Genomic DNA, 23,451 nt, shown 5'->3' on the forward strand with positions numbered 1-23,451 from the left:
GTATATGGTCAAATGTGTATGCGCAAATTCTGCGCGTATGAGCTGCCTGAAGGAAAACCTAAGAGCACTTCCTGAAAGTTGGTGCTAGTCGGTATTGCGGCGTTTGTGATGTCTAGTACAGTATTAACTTTCTTGTGTGCAGCAATATGGATTTCCAGGGCAGAAAAGCTGGCAGTTGCGTCGCCACCAAACATTATCATTATGCTCATGGATGACGTGAGTTTTAGTTATTTTTCTCATGCATTAGTCCACTTTTGGATTCGGAGGCAGTTTTCAGTATGCTTTTATATGGGAGTGAGTTAAACAAAGCACGTGACACTGTACTTCGGTTCTCTTCTGCCGTCTTTAGGTCCGGTTAACCACGGATCCTGATTGTGTATGTGTGTTTTAAAAGTATGCACTAGTCATCTATGTCTCTTTCTGCGAATCAGATGGGTTGGGGGGACCTGGGGGTCTTGGGTCAGCCCTCCAAGGAGACCCCTAACCTGGATGCCATGGCTGCACAGGGCATGCTTCTCCCAAACTTCTACACTGCCAACCCTTTATGTTCACCCTGTGAGTGAGCAGACTTCCTAATGCTATAATTGAAAAAAAAAACATAATTATTATTTCCCCTCACCTTTCAAATGTTGCAAAAATATTTTCCCCATTGCACACAGCCAGAGCTGCACTTCTCACTGGGAGGTTACCTGTACGAAATGGCTTCTACACTACTAATGGTCACGCCAGAAACGGTGAAAACCCACAATAATAATCCTCACTGCTGCCAAATAAGCAGCTGCAAATCACTTCAAGCCATCGTGTTCATTTCATGTCTGCTAATGACAGTTGGTACAGCAGTCACACAGACTAAATAGCGGACCTCATTTACAGCATACACACCACAGGAGATTGTGGGAGGAATCTCCAAGGATGAGATCCTGTTACCTCAGATGCTGAAAAAGAAAGGATACATCAGCAAGATAGTTGGAAAATGGTGAGTGCCTTTTGATGTCTCATGGGTACTTTCAAAATGGTGTGTGAGTTTTTAGAAGCTAAGGTCGTTTACCACTATGCATCACCACAGACAGAAACCATCCAGGCTCAGCTAAATTTTTTCAAATGAAATCACCAGTAATCATGTGAGGAAATTCACTTTTTAGTCATAATTACAAAATGTAAGTTTGTATTAGAGATGGACCGATAAGTTTTTTTCAGCGCGATACCGATTTTTTTAGTAGTCAAGGAGGCCGATAACCGATATTTTGAGCCGATACTCATTTTCAGCAAAAAAGAAAAATTGGCATCATAATCCAGAAAAAAATGAAAACTCTTAACTTTGTTGAAACGTCTTTAAGCATATGATTATTGATTTTTTTTTTTAGAATAACAGTGTTGTTGTTGATTTCTTTGTTTATTATTATAAATGTTTGCCACTATACATCTTTGATGTAAAATTCTAACAAAAAGGGAACTCCCAGGGTCGTCAGCATGTCTTCAAAAGTTAAATGACAACTTAAACGATAGCTCCATATACTTTTCTACGGTAAATAAAGTCCCCAAAAATTTCAGGATGACAGGAATGTTAAAATTTCACTTACCTTTGTTTTGATTTCAAACAAAAAAAGTGCAGACAGAGTGTTCCCAGGGTCAGTAGACTCTCTTATAAAATTAACTGAAATTTTAAATAGAATAGTTCCTTAAAGTTAACAAAGTTTCAAATTGATTTATTGTAGGCCATCAGATTTTTTTTTAAAAAGGGTGATGCAGATATTTGTCAAAACACTGAATATCGGAGCCGGTATATCCCTAGTTTGTATGTCATCATAAGAACACCATGTCTAAAGTGAAGGCATTATAATTTAGGTGAGGTAAGGATTGTTTTTCTTCAAGTTGAACTGAGCTTTTAATCAATATGGAGGGGGCTAATGATGGACAGTTCCAAAAGCCACTGTTTGTACTAAACCTTCAAGCGTCTACTGGAATGAACACGAATAATGGGAAACAGGAAAATTCACAATTTGGTTTGGAATGGTCTAGCTAGAGCCCTGACCTAAATCCTATTGAAAATTGTGGGGTGACTTGAAGAGGGCTGTGCACAAGATATGCTTTCTAAATCTGACAGATTTAGAGTGCTATGGTAAGGACGTGTGGAAAAGTATCACAATGTTCCATGATGACTCATAACCAAAAGGACTGAATGTTGTTGAGCACTGTATTGCCAAAGGTGCTGAACCAAAGTATTCAATTTAGGCTCTGCATGCTGATGTAACCAGCTTGCATGTTTTCCCCATTTGAGCGTGGCTACTTTTCAACTGGATAGGCCACAATACCATTTTTATATTTTTGACACTTGAACTTGAGTTATTGAGGACAAATCTTTAGTATTTTCTTAATGTATATCAACAGGGGTTGTTTTCAATTTCTATAGCCACGTTTTCTGAATCTGTGAATTAACCGTAAAAGCTCTCAAACTGTAAGATAACTAAAAGCATTCCTAGATGAATTGTTGACATAACATAAAACGCGAAGAATAACGTGTCGGTGGCTCAATGTGCACCTTTTTACTCAATTGAATAGAGTCCGATCCATGACTTCAAATCAGTGTGCTGTGGAAAATGTGCGCAGCATATGTGACTAAGTGGAAACGCACATGCTCAGTCAGCCACGTTGACGCCGCACTGTGTGAGAGCACTTTACTTCACGACAGGCATCTGGGCCACAGAGCGCAGTACCTCCCCCTGAAGAACGGCTTCGATGAATGGTTTGGTGCACCCAACTGCCATTTTGGGCCCTACAACAACAGCGAGCGACCCAACATCCCCGTCTACAACAACTCGCAGATGGTCGGCAGGTACATGAACAAGGCGAGCATCTCCGCTGCTCTTCATCCTCTGTCCCGACTGCACTTGTGTCTACCATTTTACGCCCATTTGTTTCCCCCCAAAAACAGCCATATGCGTGTTCAGGGTCACTGCCGCTGGCAGCCGGCTGTGTTTTTCGCTTAGCCAGGAGTTTAATCGGCGCAGCTTACCTGGGCTGTGGACAGACGCACCCACGTGAACACATTTTCAAACAGGCACACACGCGCACGCACACACACACACACACACACAAGCGCCCTCCAGGGACAGCAGGTTGTGTTTGCCGAGTGTGAGGACACCTGGAGGAAGTGAAGCGCGCGGAAGAGAGATGGCTGTCGCTGCCTCTGTGCTCGCCGCTCCACGCCTCAGCAACATCCTAGTGGTCCCTCCCGCTCTGCGGAGACTTCCCAAATTCGGCAAACCTCGTCACTGTTTGCACCTGGGAAACTTCCATCGTCTCACAATTAAAATCCATGTGAAGTTTGTCCAGTTTAAGAATGGATTTGAATGAACAGAGTAGCATGTTGGGCCAGTGGTTAGCACGTATGTCTCACAGTTTTGAGGTTTGTGGGTTCGCATGTTCTCCTCGCGCTTGCCCGTCTTTCCAGAAACGTGCAGGGATAACTGTCTGTCTAATCATGTCATCTTGTTTTGTAGATACTATGAGGAGTTCAAGATTGACAGAAATACAGGAGAGTCCAATCTCACACAGATATACTTGCAGGTGAGTTGTAGGTTACACAGCATTGTCATTCATTATTTCTTGCCTGGGCTTTAAATAGGTTTAAAGCGGAAGTCAACCCAAACATATATATTTTTTTAAGAGTACGTTCCCAGCAGTTGAAAGCACAGCATTCTGATTAATATTGTGTTTGTGGAATATACAATACAATACAATACGATTTTATTTATGTAGCGCATTTCATAACAGCTAGAGCTGTAACAAATACATACTTCATACATATTTTTTTTCAAGAATATGCTCTATGCAAGCCTACTAGTTGAAAGAAGGCATTCTGATAAATATTGCGTTTGTGGAAAAAGAGTTAATCCACCCGTGTGTAGCCATCTCTGGGGGCGGCCATTTTGTTACTTTGGTTGACTGAAAATGACATCACACACCTTCAGGGCTCAGTTAACGACCAATCATAGCTCAGCTTCAGAAAACAGGTGAATTGTGATTCGTCGTTATCTGAGCCCTGAGGGTCTGTGATGTCATTTTCAGTCGACACAAGTGACAAAATTGCCGCCCCCTGAGATGGCTAAAAATGGGTGGATTTTGCTGCTTATAACTCTTATTTTATAAATCATATTGCCTTGTTTCAACTATTGGGCCTGCATAGAATATATCCTTGAAAAAAATATGTTTGGGTTGACTTCCGCTTTAAGGTGTGTTTTTTTCAGACAATGTTTTTTTTTCAGTGAAGAGAAAAAGTGGGCTTTATTTACAGTACATGCACAGTGTCATGCAGTGGATGTCTGTTCTTTGAGCAATGTTTATTTTACATGAGAAACATCTCACAACAAAAAGTACTGAAAAACTAAACAGATTGCGATGTGGGTTCAAACGTTAAAAAAAGGTCCACTTAAACTCAGCTGTAAAGGTTATTATAGTTCATTTTAGATTCATCCTAAAGCTTAACTTGAAAGCCACTTTTTGTAAGAAGTGCTATTGAAAACACAAGCTTACACTTGTACAAATCCAAATAAAGTCTTAAATCCAAACTAGCCTTGTATAAACACATTGATACAAATAAGGATAACTTACAAAAGAAAGTATTGGAGACTGTGAATACAGCATTGAAGTATTTTTATTTTCTTCTATTTATTTTTTTTTTTACTCCCTTTCAGAACTTTGTGAAATTATGCCATTGAAGTCAGTTTCTAACAATTCAATACCACTGCACTCTGCTTTTCAATTCATGCACTATACGGCTTACACTTCAAAGTTAAATACAATATTTAACTGTGATACGTGCTTCAAAATAGCCCCCTGTAATGTTGAAAAAAGATGAATGGCTGGAAAATGATAATCGATATTGAAAACCTCACACGTCTGCGCTTTGACGAGCCACAAAAAACCTTGTTCTCTGCCAACGTTGCCTCTCATATTTCCATCTTCAACAGGAAGGTCTTGACTTCATAAATCGACAGAGTCTTGCCCAGCAGCCCTTCTTCCTGTACTGGGCTGCTGACGCCACTCACGCTCCCGTCTATACTTCCAGACGCTTCCTCGGGAAGAGCCAACGAGGCCGGTGCGTCCCCATCTCATTCTCTGACGAGCAGGACCGGATGATTCTTTTTGTTACGGAGATGTTGTTGTGTTACGTAGGTATGGCGATGCGGTGATGGAGCTGGACTACAGCGTCGGTCAGATCCTGTCCAGGCTGAGGACTCTGGGTATTGAAAATAGCACCTTTGTTTTCTTCACTTCCGACAATGGAGCCGCTCTTATGTCTGGCCCGAAAGAGAGTAAGCATCACCTTCATCACAAATAACCATTTTATAGCTTTTATTTTTTGTGGTTATGTCATGTGGGCCCTGACTTGTGCTTTTTGTGCTTCTAATTGTTCAGGTGGCAGTAATGGGCCATTCCTCTGTGGGAAGGAGACCACCTACGAAGGGGGCATGAGGGAGCCTGCCATTGCCTGGTGGCCCGGACACATCACAGCAGGCACTGTGAGAACACCTTTGTGATCGAAATCTCTTGACATCACACACCCTCAGGGCTCAGATAATGACCAATCATAGCTCAGCTTCAGAAGATGAGCCGCGATTGGTCGTTATCTGAGCCCTGCGCATTTGTGATGTCATTGTCAGTCGACAGAAGTGACAAAATGGCCGCTCCCTGAGATAGCTAAAAATGGGTGGATTTTGCTGCTTAACTCATATTCCACAAACGCAATATTAATCAGAATGCCTTGTTTCAACTAGTGAGTTTGCATCGAACATATTCTTGAAAAAATATGTTTGGTATGGCTTCTCCTTTAAAGAAAAACTAATCTTGCAGCAGGAGCGCTTAGAGGACAAGGCACACAATAACAAAATAACTTAAGGCATAATAATAAAAAAAAACAACCTAAAACCCAGACTCAATAAGAAACAAACAAACACAATAAAATGAAACATCATACTTGTGCACATGATTGCTAAAACATGTTCAGTCCAGGCCTAACACCATGGATAGATAAATTAAATTATCAGTTATTGCAAAAAGTGCAACATGCAGATGTGCAAATAAGCGATGCTAACTAACTAAGAACATGGGCAAACTGGTTGCCATTAAGTTAAAAAAAAAAAAAAAAAAAAACGACACTTGGGATAAATGAAACTTGGAGCCTTTTTGCCCTCCTTTTCCTGAGAGCAAAAGCTCAAACTCATTTTGGAGGGGATGATTAGGATTATTTAAAAAAGCATCAGCCTTCCTCAGGGCCTGTTTATTAAAGCTAGATATGAGTCCGACTTGCTGACTTTTTTTCCAGCAGTTTTGACAAGACCACAGAGGCGATTATTTTCAGACAAGTTCGGGTTTCCAAACCATGCAATAATATAGAAGGATGAGACAGATTCTCTAATACGTGTATAGAAGAGAGTCATCCTCTCAGATGAAATTTGGAAGGTTCTCATTTTCCTTAAATAGCACAGTCGTTGATGAACCTTTTTGGAGGTGACATCAACATCAGGTTCATTGCCGAAGACCACACCCAGATATGTGCAATCCATATAAGTCAACCCAAATATATTTTTTTCAAGAATATGTTCTATGCAGCCCCACTAGTTGAAACAAGGCATTATGATTAGTATTGTGTTTGTGGAATAGGAGTTAAGCAGCAAAATCAACCCGTTTTAGGCATCACACGGGGCGGCCATTTTGTCACTTCTGCCGACTGAAAATGATATCACAGTTGCTCAGGTAACGACCATTCACGGCTCACCTGTTTTCTGAAGCTCAGCTATGATTGGTCGTTACCTGAGTAACTGTGATGTCATTTTCAGTCGACAGAAGTGACAAAATGGCCGCCCCCAGAGATGGCTAAAAACCGGTGGATTTTGCTACTTAACTCATATTACACAAATGCAATATTAATCAGAATGCCGTGTTTCACCTCGTGGGCCTGCTGGGAACATATTCTTGAAAAAAAATGTTTGGGTTGACTTCCGCTTTTATAACAGAAGGTGGTGGAATAGTGGTCGACTTCCTAAAAACAATCTGGTCTTTGTTTATTGACACATTTCAATTTGAGATATGACTCGACGCACCAGGCTACAAATTACTCGTTGACAACAGGCCCGCAGTCCTGCTCACATCAGAAAACTTTTAAGATGTCTCTGCTTGCTCAAATATTGCAATTCCCTCCCTAACATCAACCATCAGAGTCACTCTGCATGTGTTCGGCTTTGTTCCTTCCTAATGTTCCGCCTATCAACAGGTACCAGAAATGTAAATGGAAAGCTGCAGGCAGTGTGCGGTCCTGTAAATCAGTTTGAGAGCAAATGAATAATTGATTTACTAATCCTCTGTATTGAGTTGCTTGTTATGTTTTGTTTCTTTTGTGTGTTATTATTCACCACGACGCATTGACAGCCACTAGTGCTGCAAGCGGTTCATCTCGACTGTGTTCAACTTCCGTCGAGTGATTGAACTCGTCGCCGGGGAAGATCAAGTGTATGATTGAAACCTACGTTTTGGGGACGCGTCTCCTGTCATTTTTAGCGGCAATTATCGACCCGCCTCTCTCTCTCTCTCTCTCTCTCTCTCTCTCTCTCTCTCTCTCCCTCTCCCTCTCTCTCTCTCTCTCTCTCTCTCTCTCTCTCTCTCTCTCTCTCTCTCTCTCTCTCTCTCTTCTGTCCCACAACCTAATTTAACCCCCCACCTACAGCGTGATCCTTTAAGCCTGTGCGTTCTGCAAATGACTTTTAATTGTATTAGGGGCAGCTGTGACATGGGGCTGTGATGCGGAGGGATTTGATGGCGGAGCGAGTGGAGGCTGCCGTCTGCAGTAAGCCTTGCCCCTGGCTCATCTCGTAGGGTTGTGCTGGGCCCTGATAGCGCTGCAGAGTAGCGAGGGAGAGGGGGATTGGGAGCGTCTTAAGAAGCTAATCTGTTTGTGTGTTTGCTGAGGTTGGATTGAGCTGTAATGAGGACTCAGTATCTGAATATGCCAGGCGCTGAGGATAAAGAAACTGGAAGGTGGGGAGTGGGGGGGGTACAAGGAAGAAGATGTGCGTAAAAGAGGTGGCCGCTGTGGAAAAGAGAAAGCTCCACTGCCGGGGACATTGTTGTGTTTGCGGGGTCTTGTCATCATAATTGTCCACTGTGTCTCCGCATGCAAGTGCGTAAAACGTGAATATGCATATCGGTGCAGAATGTTATGTTATAAGGTGATCTATAGGGCTTCCCTGTGGCTGTATTTTGGGATCTATTGACTTTTCCATTGCCTCAAAGATACTTTTGGCGTGTGTTTTCCGTCATAGCTTTTAAGCATTATGTGTTTTTCTTGTAGTAGATTTTGAGCATAGCGTTGATCTGTTGACCACCTATATCTTTGCTACTGTAACAATGAAAATTTCCCCACTGTGGGATCAATAAAGGCATTCTTATTCTTATTCTTATTCTTACATTCATCACGCGGTGTGTGTACACCACACTCAATTGTCTCATTCAATTGTCAGGACGTCCGACCTGCTTGCGCCTCCGTCTAAGTATTTTCTTAAAGAGGGGGAATCAACCCAAACATATTTTAAATATTCCCATATTTTTTCATATGTTCCCAGCAGGCCCAGTTGTTAAAACAAGGCAATATGATGAATATGACATATGAGTTAAGCAGCAAAATGCACCCGTTTTTAGCCATCTCAGGAGGGGCGGCCATTTTGTCTACCCAGGGCTCGGGGAACCACCAATCACAGCTCGCCTGTTTTCTAAAGCTGAGCCTTGATTGGTCGTTACCTCAGCCCTGGGCAGTTGTGATGTCATTTTCCGTCGACAGAAGTGACAAAATGGCCGCCCTCAAAGATGGCTAAAAACAGGTGGATTAATTCTTATTCCACAAACGCAATATTTACCAGAATGCCTTTTTTCAACTAGTGGGCTTGCATTGAGCATATTCTTGAAAAAAATATGTTTGGGTTGACTTCCCATTAAGAGACTAAAAGGAGACGTACTGGAATGAATGAAGTTCAATTCACAAGTTAATCAAGGAAGAAAATACGCAACTCTTGAAGTAACTCCTCCATCAGAAACCTTTCGTGTTTGGACATCCAAGTTATTGCAGAGTCAATGTCAGTGTAGCTTCTTCTTTTGTGCCTTTTCAAGCGCGTGTGCGTGTCTGTGTTTGTGTGTAAAAGCAAAAATAAAAGCGAAGGGAAATAGTTAAGGACTATCTGTATTCGAACGGGACGTGTGATATGGAATGCAGTGCGCCGACTAGTTGTGTGGCTGCTGCGGAAGAAAAAGTGAATTAATTTCAGTGCTGATGCGCTGGTGTGCGTCTGCATATGTGTGTGCGTGTGGATCGTAGCACAGCAGCACATGGCCGCGCAGCTGCAGAGGCCTGATAGTGCTATCTGATTGTGAGCGTGCCGTCTCCCTCCAAGGCTCGCTCAGGAGAGAATGGAAGGGAAGATCAAGGATGACAGCGGAAAAATGGCATTTTATCTGAAAATAGTTCAAAGTTTATAAATAAAATAAAGCTTTTTTTTTTTTTTTTTTTCCGCGAGACTGCGAGAAGGAGATAAAAAAGCAGTTCGCTCCGTCTCACGATGCCTCCTTGCCCGGGCTGTCTTCTGCCTACTTCCTCTTCTCTTTTTCTGCTTTTTTTTTTTTTTTTTTTTTTCTCTCTCTCCCTTACTCCACTTCCCCTCAACAATTTCAAAAAGCTGCATTTTTATACAAAACCCTGCAAAAGGAGATTAGGTGCGCTGAAGAAATGCGCCTCTTTTACAATCTGTGCTCACACATGCGCACTATCACAACATGTTGACTTTGATGATAAAATCCGACATAAAAGAGCGCATTTGTGGTATTGCTCAAGTGTGAGATTGTTGATTTGGGAATTCAAGGCCATTTTTACCGGTGGTTAGAACAAGCAGTTGTGTCACGGAGATAGACAAGCATGCAGCGACACTTGCATTCATAGTGTAACCAATTCTTTTGTTGTCTAATTTAGTTTGTTGTACGGTTCCAGCGCAGAGTAGTCAAGTCACACGCGACCGTAGCAGATCCCATACAATCGATTCTCCCATTTTACGAAAGGAAATGTTGGATGGGGAAGGCATTCCAGGGTTAGTTCAAACCTTCATTTTTTTGCCATTCGTCAGCTGTCAAATGAATGAATGAATGTGATTTTGCGTCACAGGTGCGCCTTGCTCATTTCACTTGTTAAAATGTTTTGATTGTCTCCTCCTTCTCTTCCTCGTTATTCTCTTTCTCCTCCTCCTCCTTCTCCTTCTGCTCTTAAACATCATCCTCCGTCTCCTTCTCTTACTCATTATTCTCTTTCTCCTCCTTCTCTTCCTCCATGTCCTCCTCCTTCTTCTCCTTCTCTTCCTCCTTGTTCTCCTCTTTCTTCTCCTCTTTCTCTGTCATTTTTCTTTTCCTCATTCATTTCCTCCTCCTCCTTCATTCTTATTTTCCTCCTTCTTCTCTTCATCGTTATTTTTTTTGTCCTCCTCATTCTTCTCCTGCTCTTCTTCCTTGTCCTCCTTCTCATCCTCCTCATTTTCCTCCTTCTCTTCCTCATTATTCTCTTTCTCCTTCTCCTCTTTCTCTTCCTCCATGTACTCCTCCTCCTTCTCCTCTCTTCCTCCATGTCCTCCTCCTCCTTCTCCTTCTGTTCCTCATTATTCTCTTTCTCCTCCTTCTCTTCCTCCATGTCCTCCTCCTTCTTCTCCTTCTCTTTCTTCCTCCTCCTCCTTCTCCTTCTCTTTCTCCTTGTTCTCCTCTTTCTTCTCATTCTGTCATTTTTGTTTTCCTCCTCCTTCATTCTTATTTTAGTCCTAGTTATCCTACTTATTTTTTTTATCCTCCTCATTCTTCTCCCCCTGCTCTTCCTCCTTGTCCTCCTTCTCATCCTCCTCGTTTTCCACCTTCTCCTTCTCTTCCTCATTATTCTCTTTCTCTTTCTCCTCTTTCTCTTCCTCCATGTCCTCCTCCTTCTCCTTCTCTTCCTCAGTATTCTCTTTCTCCTTCTCCTCTTTCCCTTCCTCCACATCCTCCGCCTCCTTCTTCTCTTCTCTTCCTCCATGTCCTCCTTCTCCTTCTTCTTGTCCTCCTTCTCATCCTCCTCATTCTCCTCCTCCTCTTCCTCATTATTCTCTTTCTCCTTCTCTTCCTCCATGTCCTCCTCTTTCTCCTCTCTTCCTCCAAGTCCTCCTCCTTCTTCTCCTACTCCTTCTCCTCCAAGTCCTCCCCCCTCTCCTTTCCTCATTCTTATTCTCCTCCTCCTCTTCTTCCCTTTCCTCCTTCTTCGCGTTCTTCTCCTTTTTCTTCTCCTCCTCCATCTAAGCAACCTTGAGGCTGGTTCCTTTGGTGCTTATGTGCCTGCTTATTTTGCGTTTTTTTTTTGAGTCGGCTCAGGTTTTGTGCGACTATAGTGACAGAACGGAAGGAGTAGCTAGGGTTTGATTGTATGTCTTTGTTTTAGTGCCTCCATGGTTAAAGGGTCACTCACGAGTAATCGTATTTAATAGCCCTAACTTGCAATCTGTTGTGCTTTGAAAGGTGAATTTCCAGCTCACCAGTGTAATGGACCTGTACACCACTAGTTTATCTCTGGCTGGCATCAGCCCACCTGATGATCGAGCGCTGGATGGATTGGACGTGACGCCAGTTCTCCTGAACAGCTCACACATTCTGCAAAACAGGTGGATGCATAATCCCGCACACGCTCTCACACATCTTACCTTCGTTTTGGCACCAAGATGCCGAAATGTATTTGTTAGCATTTCCACCCACTTGTGCTACGTGCGCTTTAACAGGCCAATCTTCTTTTACCGTGGCAACGAACTGATGGCGGTCAGGCTTGGGCAATACAAGGCCCACTTTTGGACCTGGACCAACTCGTTGGATGAGTTAAAGGAGGTGAGCTGACTGTGTGCCGGATGACATTTTGGTTTAACATTAGTGCAACCGTTTGGGTTGATCTCGAAACGTCAAACACCCCCCCGCCCCCCCGCCCAATCAAGCACTTTTGAGAAGAACCAAAACTGAAATTGTGAGTTGGTAGGCCCATTAATCCCACACCGGTGACCTCTTGACCTCACAAATGATGAATAGACAGAATTTCGCGCAAGCTCAAATCTTTTCGGACGAGTGGAAGCTGTTATAGCTGCAAAGGAGGACTGATCCGGTTTAATGGACATCTGTCCAAATACTTTTGGCCATATGGTGCAGCGCAATCAGTGTTGTGCGTTCTACAAATGCACCGACACATGGAACCCCTTCGCGGCTTTCTCTGCTGGTGTTGTGCCGAAAACGGCTCATCAGTCGACTGCTGTGTACATCGCAGCGTAATGAATATTAATGAGGAGCCCCCAAATCAGCAAACTTGCATCATTCATCAGCCAGTCGACTTGTTTGTTGCAGCTCCAGTGGAGAATTCCCTCCTCGCAATTTACATAGCAACATTTCCCGCTGTGGACTTTCTTTTTTTTTTTTTTTTTTTTTTTTTTTGCGATCACACCGATAAGCAGGGGAGGGGAAAAAAAAAAAGCTGGCAACGACAGCGTCCTGCCGCTTATATGTATCGGGGGGCGGGGGGGGGATATGAAATGTGATGTTTGAGAAGCAGTACCGTTTGGAACCTTTTCTCGAAATGTCCATCCGCGCTCCTCCCGCCTTTGCCGCGATTCAGTTTGCTTTATGCCCCATCGGTCGCTTAAATTGCTCTCTCCTTCGGGGCCGCTGAATCAATAGCAGCCTCTTTTATCATCTCATGTGAACTGAAGTGGAACTTCACAAATAATGGTGTCTGATTGCCTGCAAGTTGCTTATTGATTCGTGTGAGTACATGAGAGAGAGGGAGAGAGGGACAAGAGAAAGCTTTTGCATGTACTTTGGCTTTTCAATGAAAATGTATTTGCCTGAGCGCCCACAAAAGCCAATAGTTTTCGTACGGATATAGAATGCTTAAACTGTTCACACGACACATAATGCGCTTCATAAAGGCACTAAATGTAAATATAATACTTGAATCCGCTTTCTCCCCAGTCGTCTGATGAGCCCGCATTGGCGCAAATACGGCGGCTTTTCTTCTTTCACATAATCAAGATTTTCCCGCCTTTGTTTCAGCGCTTGTGCTACTTTGTTATGATTGAGCTTTGGGCCCGCGTCGTGAAAAATAAACAGAGGCGGTGTGTGCGTGTTTGTTTGTGTGTGTGAACACATTACAGGTTAATAGCCAGGAGAGGTATCACTCAAGGCTGTGTTCATGCAGCTCAGCCATGAGGAAAATGAGAAATTTCGCAAGCTTAAACGGCCCCCGTCAAACTCTCTCCAAGGCAGTGTGATGACGTTAATATTTCAAAATACTTTGTCATTACCGCAGGTCTTTTTTTTTTTTTTTTTTTTTTTTTATCTGTAACTTGTGCTCCTTTGAGTAGCTTTTTTTTTTTTTTTTTCTTAACTCGACAGCAAATTAGTATTCGGAAAGACAGACTGGGTTATTCCACTAGTGCCCCACGTAGTTTATTTTACTTGAAGAAAAAAAGCTGTTAGTTCAATTCTAAGCTCACAGAGGACATTTTCTTGTCTGGCCTTGTTTGGCCTCTAGCTAAAAAAAACAAACAAACTTGGAAACGTTCATTATTTCTGGCATCAAGAAGAGAATCTTCCGAGACTTTGGCATACCTTAATAAAGTTAGGATCCATAGCTAACGGATGAGCCTAAGCTTCCCCAGACTCGACTGTGCCATACGGTAAATACAATCGTACATGGAACTTATTGCAAAGCGGTATACACGCACACACACACACGCGTCTTTCCTAGCCGCTATTGAACACTAAATCAATGTTGTTGAAGAAGGAAATACAGAATGTCAAAGTCGGCTCTGTTCAGGGGGCTAACAGGTTCATGTGAAGAGACTCACCTCCCAGGCACATGCAGTAATGCAATCCTGCTGCACGTTTGTCACCGTGTCACTCATCTTTCCTGTGTCAGCTAAGTCAATGGTGACTACACTTTTAACTGTTTACATGTAGCCATCTTCCTTTGGCCGCCTCCTTTCGCTATACTTAATATTTTAATTAGGACCTGACCGATTAATCGGCCGGCTGTTGTACACAAGAATCTTAGTTTTTACAAACAAAGCATAGGTGAGCAATGCAAGTTGTGCTATCACTTTTAACATCACTAATTAAATTATTTTTCCTGCCGCTGGGTATTTGCGTTTCATTATTTATTTATTTTTAGTTCATGTTATTGTGATCTACACAAAAATATGTATTTTGTGTACAAATGGGAAAAGATAATCGAAAATCGCCATTCATTTCAAGCAGTTTAAAAAAAAAATATATATATATATAGCGGACCAAAAAGGATTTTGTTAGTTTTTATTAACAATATATTTACAGTTGACCCACACTATTCGCTGGGAATAGCATATAATTGACACCTACATACAAATGCATTGTGGGGGGATTATTTTATGCAATATACATATACATATTTTTAATTAACCTGTAATCTGTATTTTTTTTTTCTTTTCCAAAAATCGGCATCGGCCTCCAAAAATCCATATGAGTCTGGCCTTAATTTGAATTTGATTAAATGTTACAGTACAGCGGTTGACTTCCTACACTTGTATGATGGTTATGGACGTTAACATATGACTAAACATTGCACGTCCAGTGAATAAAGTTTTGCATGTGGCAATTTGACCCTGGAACACAGCACATGTGATGTTCACATGCCTTGTACCAAATATTCACTTCATTTTTTTTGTGTGCTAGATGCCCGCTGTGTCTCTGATGCCCCCGCAGCTGAGCGCTGCTTGAGTTTGAAATCATCCTCTTTTGGTCTTCATATCATTCATGTCCTCGGAGACACGAGTGCTCGCTCATGTGTCGAGTACAAGAAGCAGAGAGATACGCACATCAGGCCCCTTCTGTCTCCTCTGGGATGAGCTCTCTTTCTTTCTTTTCTGCATTTCTAAATTCTTGGCTTTCAAAGGCGGGAGCAGTCAGGATCAGACGAGCCTCTGCGGGGCAGCGGGTATCTATCGTTCTCCCTCGCGCTCTTCAATATGTATTTTGAGGTGTTCTGTCGGGCCATCTCAGAGGGGGGCAGCAACACTGCCTTACAGATGAAAGCTTTTTCAATTTTACTTACACTCACCAAAAAGTACATTTGTGTTTTTGAAGAAAGAGGCGGATCTCCGGGGGTTTCTGAAGGAGTGTGTGTATGTGACTCAATCATGATGCCCACCAAAGTGCAGCCAGAGAGATGAAGGAATCACAAAAAAAAGACGTTTTGGACAAAACATTTTGGATCGCTTTGAAAACTAACAGTAGCGGTGTGCGCATTTTTTTATTTTTATTTATTGTTGAATGAATAACTTTTACATGTTTTAAAGTTGATTAACAAGCAACACTTGCATCATGCTAGATTAACTGTTCCTTAAGCACTGTATTTTTAAAGCGGAAGTCAACCCCCCAAAAAATCTTTGCAATAATAGGTTCTATGCGCCTTCACTAGTCTGAACATATTATGATTAATATTGCGTTTCCGGAATATGAATTAAGCAGCAAAATCAACCATTTTTTTTAGCCATCTCAGGGGGCGGCCATTTTGTCACTTCTGTCGACTGAAAATGACATTGCAGTTGCTCAGGGCTCAGGTAACGACCAATCAGGGCTCACCTGTTTTCTGAAGCTGAGCCATGATTGATCCCTACCTGAGCCCTGAGCAACTGTCATGGCATTTACAGTCGACAGCAAGTGACAAAATGGCCGCCCCCTGAGATTGACAAAAACAGGTGGATTTGACTGCTTAACTGATATTCCACAAATGCAATATCAATCAGAATGCCGTGTTTCGACTAGTGGGCCTGCATGGAACATATCCTTGTCAAGAAAATCTTCGGGTTGACTTCCCCCTTTAAGTTGGTAGTCAGCATTTGATAAAGCAAATACGGCAACACAATCTTGTATCCATAATTATGGTTCAGACACATATGTCTCAACAAAATCTGTTCAAAAGTGAGGCATTCTTTTGGGCAACCATTATCTTTGAAAAGTCGATGAGCGTCACTTTCCCGAACAAGAACGATGATCCCCGCAGGAGTGTTCATCGCTTGAATATAGCTCAGCTTCCCATAGCTGACGTCATGTTGTTTTTTTTCAGACCCCAAACTATAGTTGAGACTATATCAGCAGCACCACTGCTGTTTGCAGCCAAGTAGTGTGTTAATCAACAATAAAGTGAACTCATTCAACACAATTGTTAATCAAACAACTATGATTCCCCTTCTTACTTTGTACGATTTAGACGTCAGTGTGCAACTTGTTTTGGTGACAAGATTTCAAAAGACAATAAACAATAACCCAAAGCACACGTCCAAATCAACAATAGAGTACGGACCTGAAAGCGATCGCACGTACGTTATTGTTTGTAAGGTCATGAGGGCTGTAAACAGGAGATGCCCTTGTACTCCAACCGATGTCGACCATTTTTGCAAAGACTCAAATACTCAAAAATAGTCAGACTGTAATAAATGCCAAAAGTGCTGCAACACAGTTTTAATGTGAGGGTGTGCATATTTATGCAATCATGTTATTCTATGTTGTTGTTGTTTTTTTAACATTTTTATCAATTGAGTATTACAGATTCTAAGTCACATAAAAATGGAAAAACATTTTTTTTTGTATCAACAACCTGACCTTTGAATGGGGTGGCTAGACTTTTTATACCCACTGTATATTGAATATGAATTTGTGGAATTGTAGTTTTAAGACATCAAAGGGGCAAATTATATTTATGGAATTTCATATGAATGTTTGTGGGTGGTGTAATTACGCTATTGTACTTGTACCTTCTTTTGACAATCATCTGTCGGGCATCCTTGAAAGTCACTATAACTTGTGGTTCGAATTAAGAACAAAAATGGAAAAGGCTAAGGCTTTAATACAGGGATAAGGAACACCGTCAAGTGGTGGATTGGATTCAAATTCAAAAATGATTTATTCCTTAATTTAGTTGGGACTAAAACTGACACTGATCTCTTTCAGGGTGTGAACTTCTGTCCAGGTCAGGAGGTCCCGGGTGTGACCACGCATGAGCAAAAGGAGCACACACTGCAGCCTCTCATTTTCCACCTGGGTCGAGATCCCGGGGAGAAGTTCCCTATCAGGTCAGTTGCTTGAAAAGTCCAATTGTATCTTGTTGTGTGGGAGATCAACTAAACAAAGAAACATGAGAAAAAGGAGTGCCGGGCGAAGGATGTGAGACCGTTTTCCTGCTACTGGCGCAGAATGGTGATGAGATCAAAGTGGATTTAGACGTGAGAAGGCGGGCGGGCGATTGATCTGCTCAACCCGAGTGCGCCTGATTGCACTCTTGTCTTTGTGATTGCAAACAGCCCTCTTAAAGATTACTGTGTCACGCCACTGCAGGTTAATATTGCAAGATAAATTGTTCGGCTCTAAATTCAGGGAGAGTGCTGTTTAATAAGCTTTGGTGTATTTTAGCCACAGCTCCGAGGATGAGCTAAGGCTACTGAATGAGAGAGTAAATATACTATACATATTAGCCATGTACTGAAAAGCAACACAAATCTGAAAGTGGAAGTCAACCCCCAAAAAAGACTTTGCAATATATCACAGTTGTTCAGACCGCAGGTAAGGACCAATCACAGCTCACCTGTTTTCTGAAGCTCAGTCATGATCGGTCGTTACTTGACCTGAGCAACTGTGATGTCATTTTCAGTCAACAAAAGTGACAAAATGGCCGCCACCTGAGATGGACAAAAACGGGTGGATTTTACTGCTTAAAGTGGAAAGCAACCCAAACATTTTTTTTTTCAAGAATATGTTCCTAGCAGGCACACTAGTTGAAAAACTGCATTCTGATTAATATCGCGCCTGTAGAATATGAGTTAAGCAGCAAAATCCACCCCTTTTTAGCCATCTCAGGGGGGCGGCCATTTTGTCACTTCTGTCGACTGAAAATGACATCACAACTACTCAGGGCTCAGGTAACGACCAATCACGGCTCGGCTTCAGAAAACCGGTGAGCTGTGATTGGTCGTTACCTGAGCCCTGAGTAGTTGTGATGTCATTTTCAGTCAACAAAAGTGACAAAATGGCCGCCACCTGAGATGGCTAAAAACTAGTGAATTGACTCTTATTCCACAAACGCAATATTTATCAGAATGCCTTGTTTCAACTAGTGGCCTTGCATAGAACATATTCTTGAAAAAAAATATGTTTTGGTTGATTTTCTCTTTAAATCATATTCCATAATCACAAAATTAGACTGCCCGAAGACTGCTGGGATAGGCTCCAGCACTCCCTGCGACCCTTGTGAGGATAAGCGGTAAAGATAACGAATGAATGGAACTGAACCAAAGTGATGTAGGTCAGCTGTCTTACTCAACCTGAAATTTTGAGAAATTTTTCCAAATCAGTTTTTTTCTTCCCTTTGCACGTCCCGCAGCTGTAGAAATACTTCTACTAATGCTTCCATCCATGTGTTGCACACATGAATAGCACCCTGTCGTCCCTCTGGAATTTTACAATATAGAATATAAAATTCCAATACGTAGTCAGCATGTGTTATCCGACTTTGCTAGTGGCTTGTTTTTTTTTTTTCCGTCTTTCTCTCCGCTCTGAAGTGAGATTGGATGTTAAAATGTTCATTTTTTGTCTTGGCACCATCGACTTGAAAAACAAAACAAGAAGCTAAACTAATCAATGTGCAGCCATGTGTACTTAAAATACAGGCACAATTTCCAGGATGTAAGGTCACGTGTCCATTTTCCATCCTCCTACCAGTTTCCTTAGAGTTTCTGCCACTTCCTTTCACAGTGGCTGTTCCTCTGCATCCACTGGGAGCATTCTGCTCCATCCTTTTTAAGTGAGCGTGTGTGTGTACATACATGCGTGTGCTCCTCGCTCCCGCAGCTGGACCGACTGCCGGGCCGCCATTAATCTCTGCCTGCACCTAAAGAGCCACTTAAGATGATGCAGCGCCTGTCTGCACACATGCCTTCACTTGTGTTGTGCTCCGGACAGTCCAAAACATGCGTCCTGTCAACTTAGAATCACACAATTCAGAAATTGACTTCCTTCAGTTCTCAAGTGATACCAATGCAATGTTGAGGGCCGTCCGGCATTAGGGGCAGATCCCAACTAGGCCAAGCTTTGCCAATCCGTACATCCCGCACCTCTCTAGGCGCGTTCAGAGCCTTTTCCTGCCTGCAACCGAATGACCCGAGGCCTCAAGGTTAACACATCCAGAGCGCGCTCCCAAGCTCCGACGCTGCGGGCAGACGCACTCCGTCTGGCCTCATCTGCTACCTACCACCAAGCTCCTGTGTCCCCAATCAATAGTCCTCACCCAAGTGATCTATTTTCACTTGGGGGGGGGGGGGGGTGAGTCAAGGTAGGGGGTTGTTAGAGGGAGGGCTTAGGCAGGACACATGCGTTTGATTGTCTCCTCAATTCCCCCTCCGTCTGCCACAGTGTTCTTCATTGTGTGTGTGTGTTCCAGAAATAGTGTTATGAATCAGTAATCGGCATGGCGACACACCTGAGCAATGCCCCTGCCCCCTCTTGGGTGCCATAAATTATAAATCAAAAGAGTCCATTTGCATACAGCCTGCTTATTATTCCGCACTTTGCCTGTGCACCAGTAAGCTAAGGGTTATAGTCATGCTAATGAGCCGCGCTGACGGTGGCTTTTCATTATTTGTTTGCACAAGAGACACAAACAAATGATATAATTAGATTTGGATGCCGCGCTTTGCTCCAATACGATTAGCCCGCACGCGCGGCCGCGACAATGGCAAACTTTGGAGTTTTGCGCGAGTTGCTTTGCAGGCGCCACGCTTGGCTAGCACACTCGCTCGCGTTCTATGAAGTCGCTCCACCGCTTATCGCAAAAAAAAAATAAATGAATCACCAGCACAGATAGCGTGGGGGGGAGGGCGCTTCCGGGGGTTCGGACGAATATCCCCCTTTGCCGATGGGAATCGCGAGCAGCAGAATTTGTGATATCAGATAACCGCGGCGAATTTCGTCCGCTTTTTAACCGAGAGCCGTAATCACGTCCCCCTTCCCCGGCGAGGGTCGCGGTCGTTAGCTGATGACCAACGTGGAGTGAGAGCGAGAGAGACTAATTGCAGTCGGCGCGATACCACTCGTCTAATTGTGCAGCAAAGTCAAAGCCGAGAGGATGGCGGGCGGAAAAGGGAGCAGGTGCCGGCCGATGGAGTGAAGCCTTGCCGCCCTGTGGGAGACCCGGCTAGGGGGGGGGGGGGGGGGGGGCGTTGGTGTGAGCTGGACAGGGCCTGGGGTTATTACTCTAATTGACACTTCACCTCACACGCATGCGCACGCTCCCTGGGGGCCAATCAGAAGGCAGGGCTTGTCGCGAGGGGAGGACGGAGGCCTGGCACAGGTGCTGCCGGCGAGTGTATCAGGGGTGTAATTGCACCGCTGATATTTGTCTATCAGTGTGTCACGCCACCAGAAGCCCCACTCCCCCAACACACACACACAGCACAGCACAGACCATTAACCCTACAGGTCCTATTGAGAGCGGCGTTCCTTTGAAAGCCTTCAGGGGCTCTGTGTTTTACACACTGAATATAATAATGCACAGAGGTGTGGGGCCCACTGGTGTCCAACAGCAGTAATTGAGAGAGGGGCGGGGCTAGGGGGGTAGTTCCATAGTCACCCGCTGAGTGGGCTTTCCCACGGGGTGCCGGCGTTTGTGTTTTTGTGCTTGAAAGCTACAGTGGGGGGGGGGGGGGCTCTCTGATATAATGAGTTAAGCTCGGCCGTCACAGCAGTGTTTCATCACGGCGCACACGAGGGCCAGTGTTTCACTCGCAACACTCCTTCACAAAGCCACGACAAACCGGGGGGATTATGCTCTGTGTGCGTGTGCCTTTTGAATTCCTTGTAAGCAAGTTGCAAACAAGTCTTTGCGTAGTCAATTAGCTGTCTGCAAACACGCATCGGCCTTCAAATGTAAAAAGGCTTAATAAAAGCTCTATTGGTTTTTTTTTTTCTTCTTTGGGTTAGAGCTGATAAATAAATGTCGCGAATGAAAGCTGTATGCAAATAAAACGAGGTGGTTGTTAATTTCGGTGCCCTGTGTTTCGCCAGTGTTTTGACAAAGGAGTACCACGATGTACTCAGCCGCATCTCGCCAGTTGCGGCTCAGCATAAGAAGACGCTGGTTGCAGGCATGCCCCAACTCAACATGTGCGACGCTGCAGTCATGGTAAGTTGGGCTGTGCTGTGATTATGCACCGTAATCAATACTAAGGCATGTAACAGAGAACAAGTGCAACCGATCCTTTGTAATCTTTTGTACAGCATTTCAAAGACGCTGTTGGGAAAATTTTAAATTGCCCTTGTATGCCTACCAACTCAATAGTCTGTAGAACAGAATACACAAAACAGAATACAGCAATAGCAAAACTGGAAAATAAATGATACATAGGTTTTATGGAGGGCAAATGAAAAATAATACACATTTGAATTTTAATTCATAACGAACTTATATTATTAAAATCACTACAGTGATTGTGGACTTTTGGCTTGTGGCTCTTTTTTTTGTTCTTGAAGCTCTCAAGAGTGTGAACAGACGATTTTTATGTGACATACTACTGCCCCCTTGTGACAAATTAATTAAATGCAAGTGCAGCGAAAATGTGGGTGACCTGCAATCAATTCATTCTATACTTGTGTTAATGAACTCTGCTCAAGCATTCAAATATAATGCCAACGCACAAAGACATAAATCAAAAACCCAATATGAACAGCATTTACCGTGCATATGTCACAGAAGTGCTAGTCTGGAAGATAGTGACAGCATTGCTATCCACATATACAAAACACAAAAGATGTTTTATTGCTTCAACGTGACTGGTGCGTTTCAGAACTGGGCCCCAGCCGGTTGTGAGAAGTTAGGAAAGTGTCTCAAAGTGCCCGAGTCGTCTCCGTGGAAGTGCGAGTGGCCGCACTGAGGAAGCAGGAAGCCAATCCTGACCATGTGCCTTAACTGCAGATGAGAAAACAACTTTTGTAATTGTTCAGTGTTTACTATTTAAGTGTGCTCATTTGCTGAAATGTGAAAGTCAAATGTAGTGTTGTCTTCCATGAATTTAGAATGCTCAAAAAAGAACAAAAGAACAAAAACGATTTTAAGAGCTGAATTCTGGCTTCCAACTCTGAGGTCAGTAATTTGTAAATATCTCAAAGGTCAAACCAAAGCATGTCCCCTCTCAGCCCTTTACAAGTCATTTATTTACTAATCAATCCTCAAGGATTAAAAGTGGTCTTTCCACATTTTTTTCTATTATTTTCTATTTCTATAAATTTGCTTCAGTGCAAAAAAAATCTACAGATTTTTAAACCCAGAGCGCAAGATTGTTACCGTTCTTTCTTACTACTATTCAGTGATCTTTCATGCAACAGTCTGCTGAATTTTTCCATTTTTAATATTTTTTTCTAATGCACAAAGGTTTGACAAACATATTGATTAAGATTAGTCAATAGTATTAATTGTACATTGTTAATGTAATTATTTCTATAAAATATCTGTTTTAAATGCAGTTGGAATGTTTCGTGGATTTTTGTACACGCATGCACAAGAAACACCATTCAAGTATTGAGATATAAATGTGTTTGTTGAATTTGCTTCTTGCCTTCATCATGTTGTACAGATGCATCTTAATAATTTGGACTATTGTGGGAAACAAAATTCATTCCAGTTTATCAATTCAAAAAATAAAACTTACATAGATTCATTACATAGAGGGAAATATTTTATGGTTTGATTTATTTTATTTTATTTGTTAACTTGCAGACAATGAAAAATAATCAAAATAGAAATGAGCAATTGTCCTTCAAACTGTATGCTCCTGTGTTTAATGGATCCATAAAACATGAGTTTCACTTATTGAATAGAACAGAAAAATATTACGGTAGTCTCCGAAGTTCAATTTGTTGAGATGCATCTGCATGTCCGTGGTCATTTCCTTAATTGGCTCAAATGAAATTGCAGCTGATTTGAAGAAAGAGCTGCGCTTTATAAATGAGCCCCCGCCATCATGACAGAGGATTAAACTGTGACAACACCAATAACCAGTTACAAACGATACTTTTCTAAAAATGTGGCATTTTAGCATCTGATCCACTTGGAGATAGTTTTAAAATTTCTCAGTGTAGAGTGTTGAGTGCTGATGAACCTTATAAACCATCTTAAACGCTTAGTTTGCAGAGAGGTTTTAAATATAACATGCATGACTAAAAAAAAACGGTGGAAGGGTCAGATGACTACTTCCTCTTTATCCTCAACCATGTGCAAGTCAATCTCAACCTAACCAATGGGCCAGGACAAGTGAAAGTATGTTCTTGTCTCGTTTTCCTGAACAC

At 42.6% G+C, this 23,451-nt stretch overlaps 1 protein-coding gene across 2 annotated transcripts; it reads left to right on the plus strand.

The window, feature by feature from the left end:
• The first annotated feature begins 85 nt into the window (after window positions 1-85).
• galns (galactosamine (N-acetyl)-6-sulfatase) lies at window positions 86-22,628 on the plus strand. Of its 2 annotated transcripts, none has more exons than XM_086025655.1 (14): window positions 86-216; window positions 432-555; window positions 660-734; window positions 874-976; window positions 2,690-2,833; window positions 3,501-3,567; window positions 4,971-5,098; window positions 5,176-5,315; window positions 5,419-5,522; window positions 11,566-11,708; window positions 11,823-11,925; window positions 17,071-17,192; window positions 21,175-21,292; window positions 21,954-22,628. In XM_086025655.1, the coding sequence occupies exons 1-14, from the start codon at window positions 109-111 to the stop codon at window positions 22,038-22,040; spliced, it is 1,566 nt and encodes a 521-aa protein (XP_085881781.1). In that variant the 5' UTR covers window positions 86-108; the 3' UTR covers window positions 22,041-22,628. The 2 variants fall into 2 exon arrangements, with proteins under 2 accessions (XP_085881781.1, XP_085881783.1); XM_086025657.1 differs by having other exon boundaries at window positions 11,865-11,925.
• The last annotated feature ends 823 nt before the right edge of the window (window positions 22,629-23,451 follow it).

Source organism: Filicampus tigris, chromosome 3 (assembly GCF_054856515.1).
Source record: "Filicampus tigris isolate MCC_2025a chromosome 3, RoL_Ftig_1.0, whole genome shotgun sequence".
In the NCBI taxonomy this organism is placed as follows: Eukaryota; Metazoa; Chordata; class Actinopteri; order Syngnathiformes; family Syngnathidae; genus Filicampus; species Filicampus tigris.

Excerpts from the sequence above, each read along its gene's own strand:
- galns (XM_086025655.1), top strand. The coding sequence starts at position 109 with ATGTCTAGTACAGTATTAACTTTCTTGTGTGCAGCAATATGGATTTCC. Across the intron at positions 3,568-4,970 it reads TCACACAGATATACTTGCAG|GAAGGTCTTGACTTCATAAA; the intron begins GTGAGTTGTAGG and ends CATCTTCAACAG. Across the intron at positions 11,709-11,822 it reads TCACACATTCTGCAAAACAG|GCCAATCTTCTTTTACCGTG; the intron begins GTGGATGCATAA and ends GCGCTTTAACAG.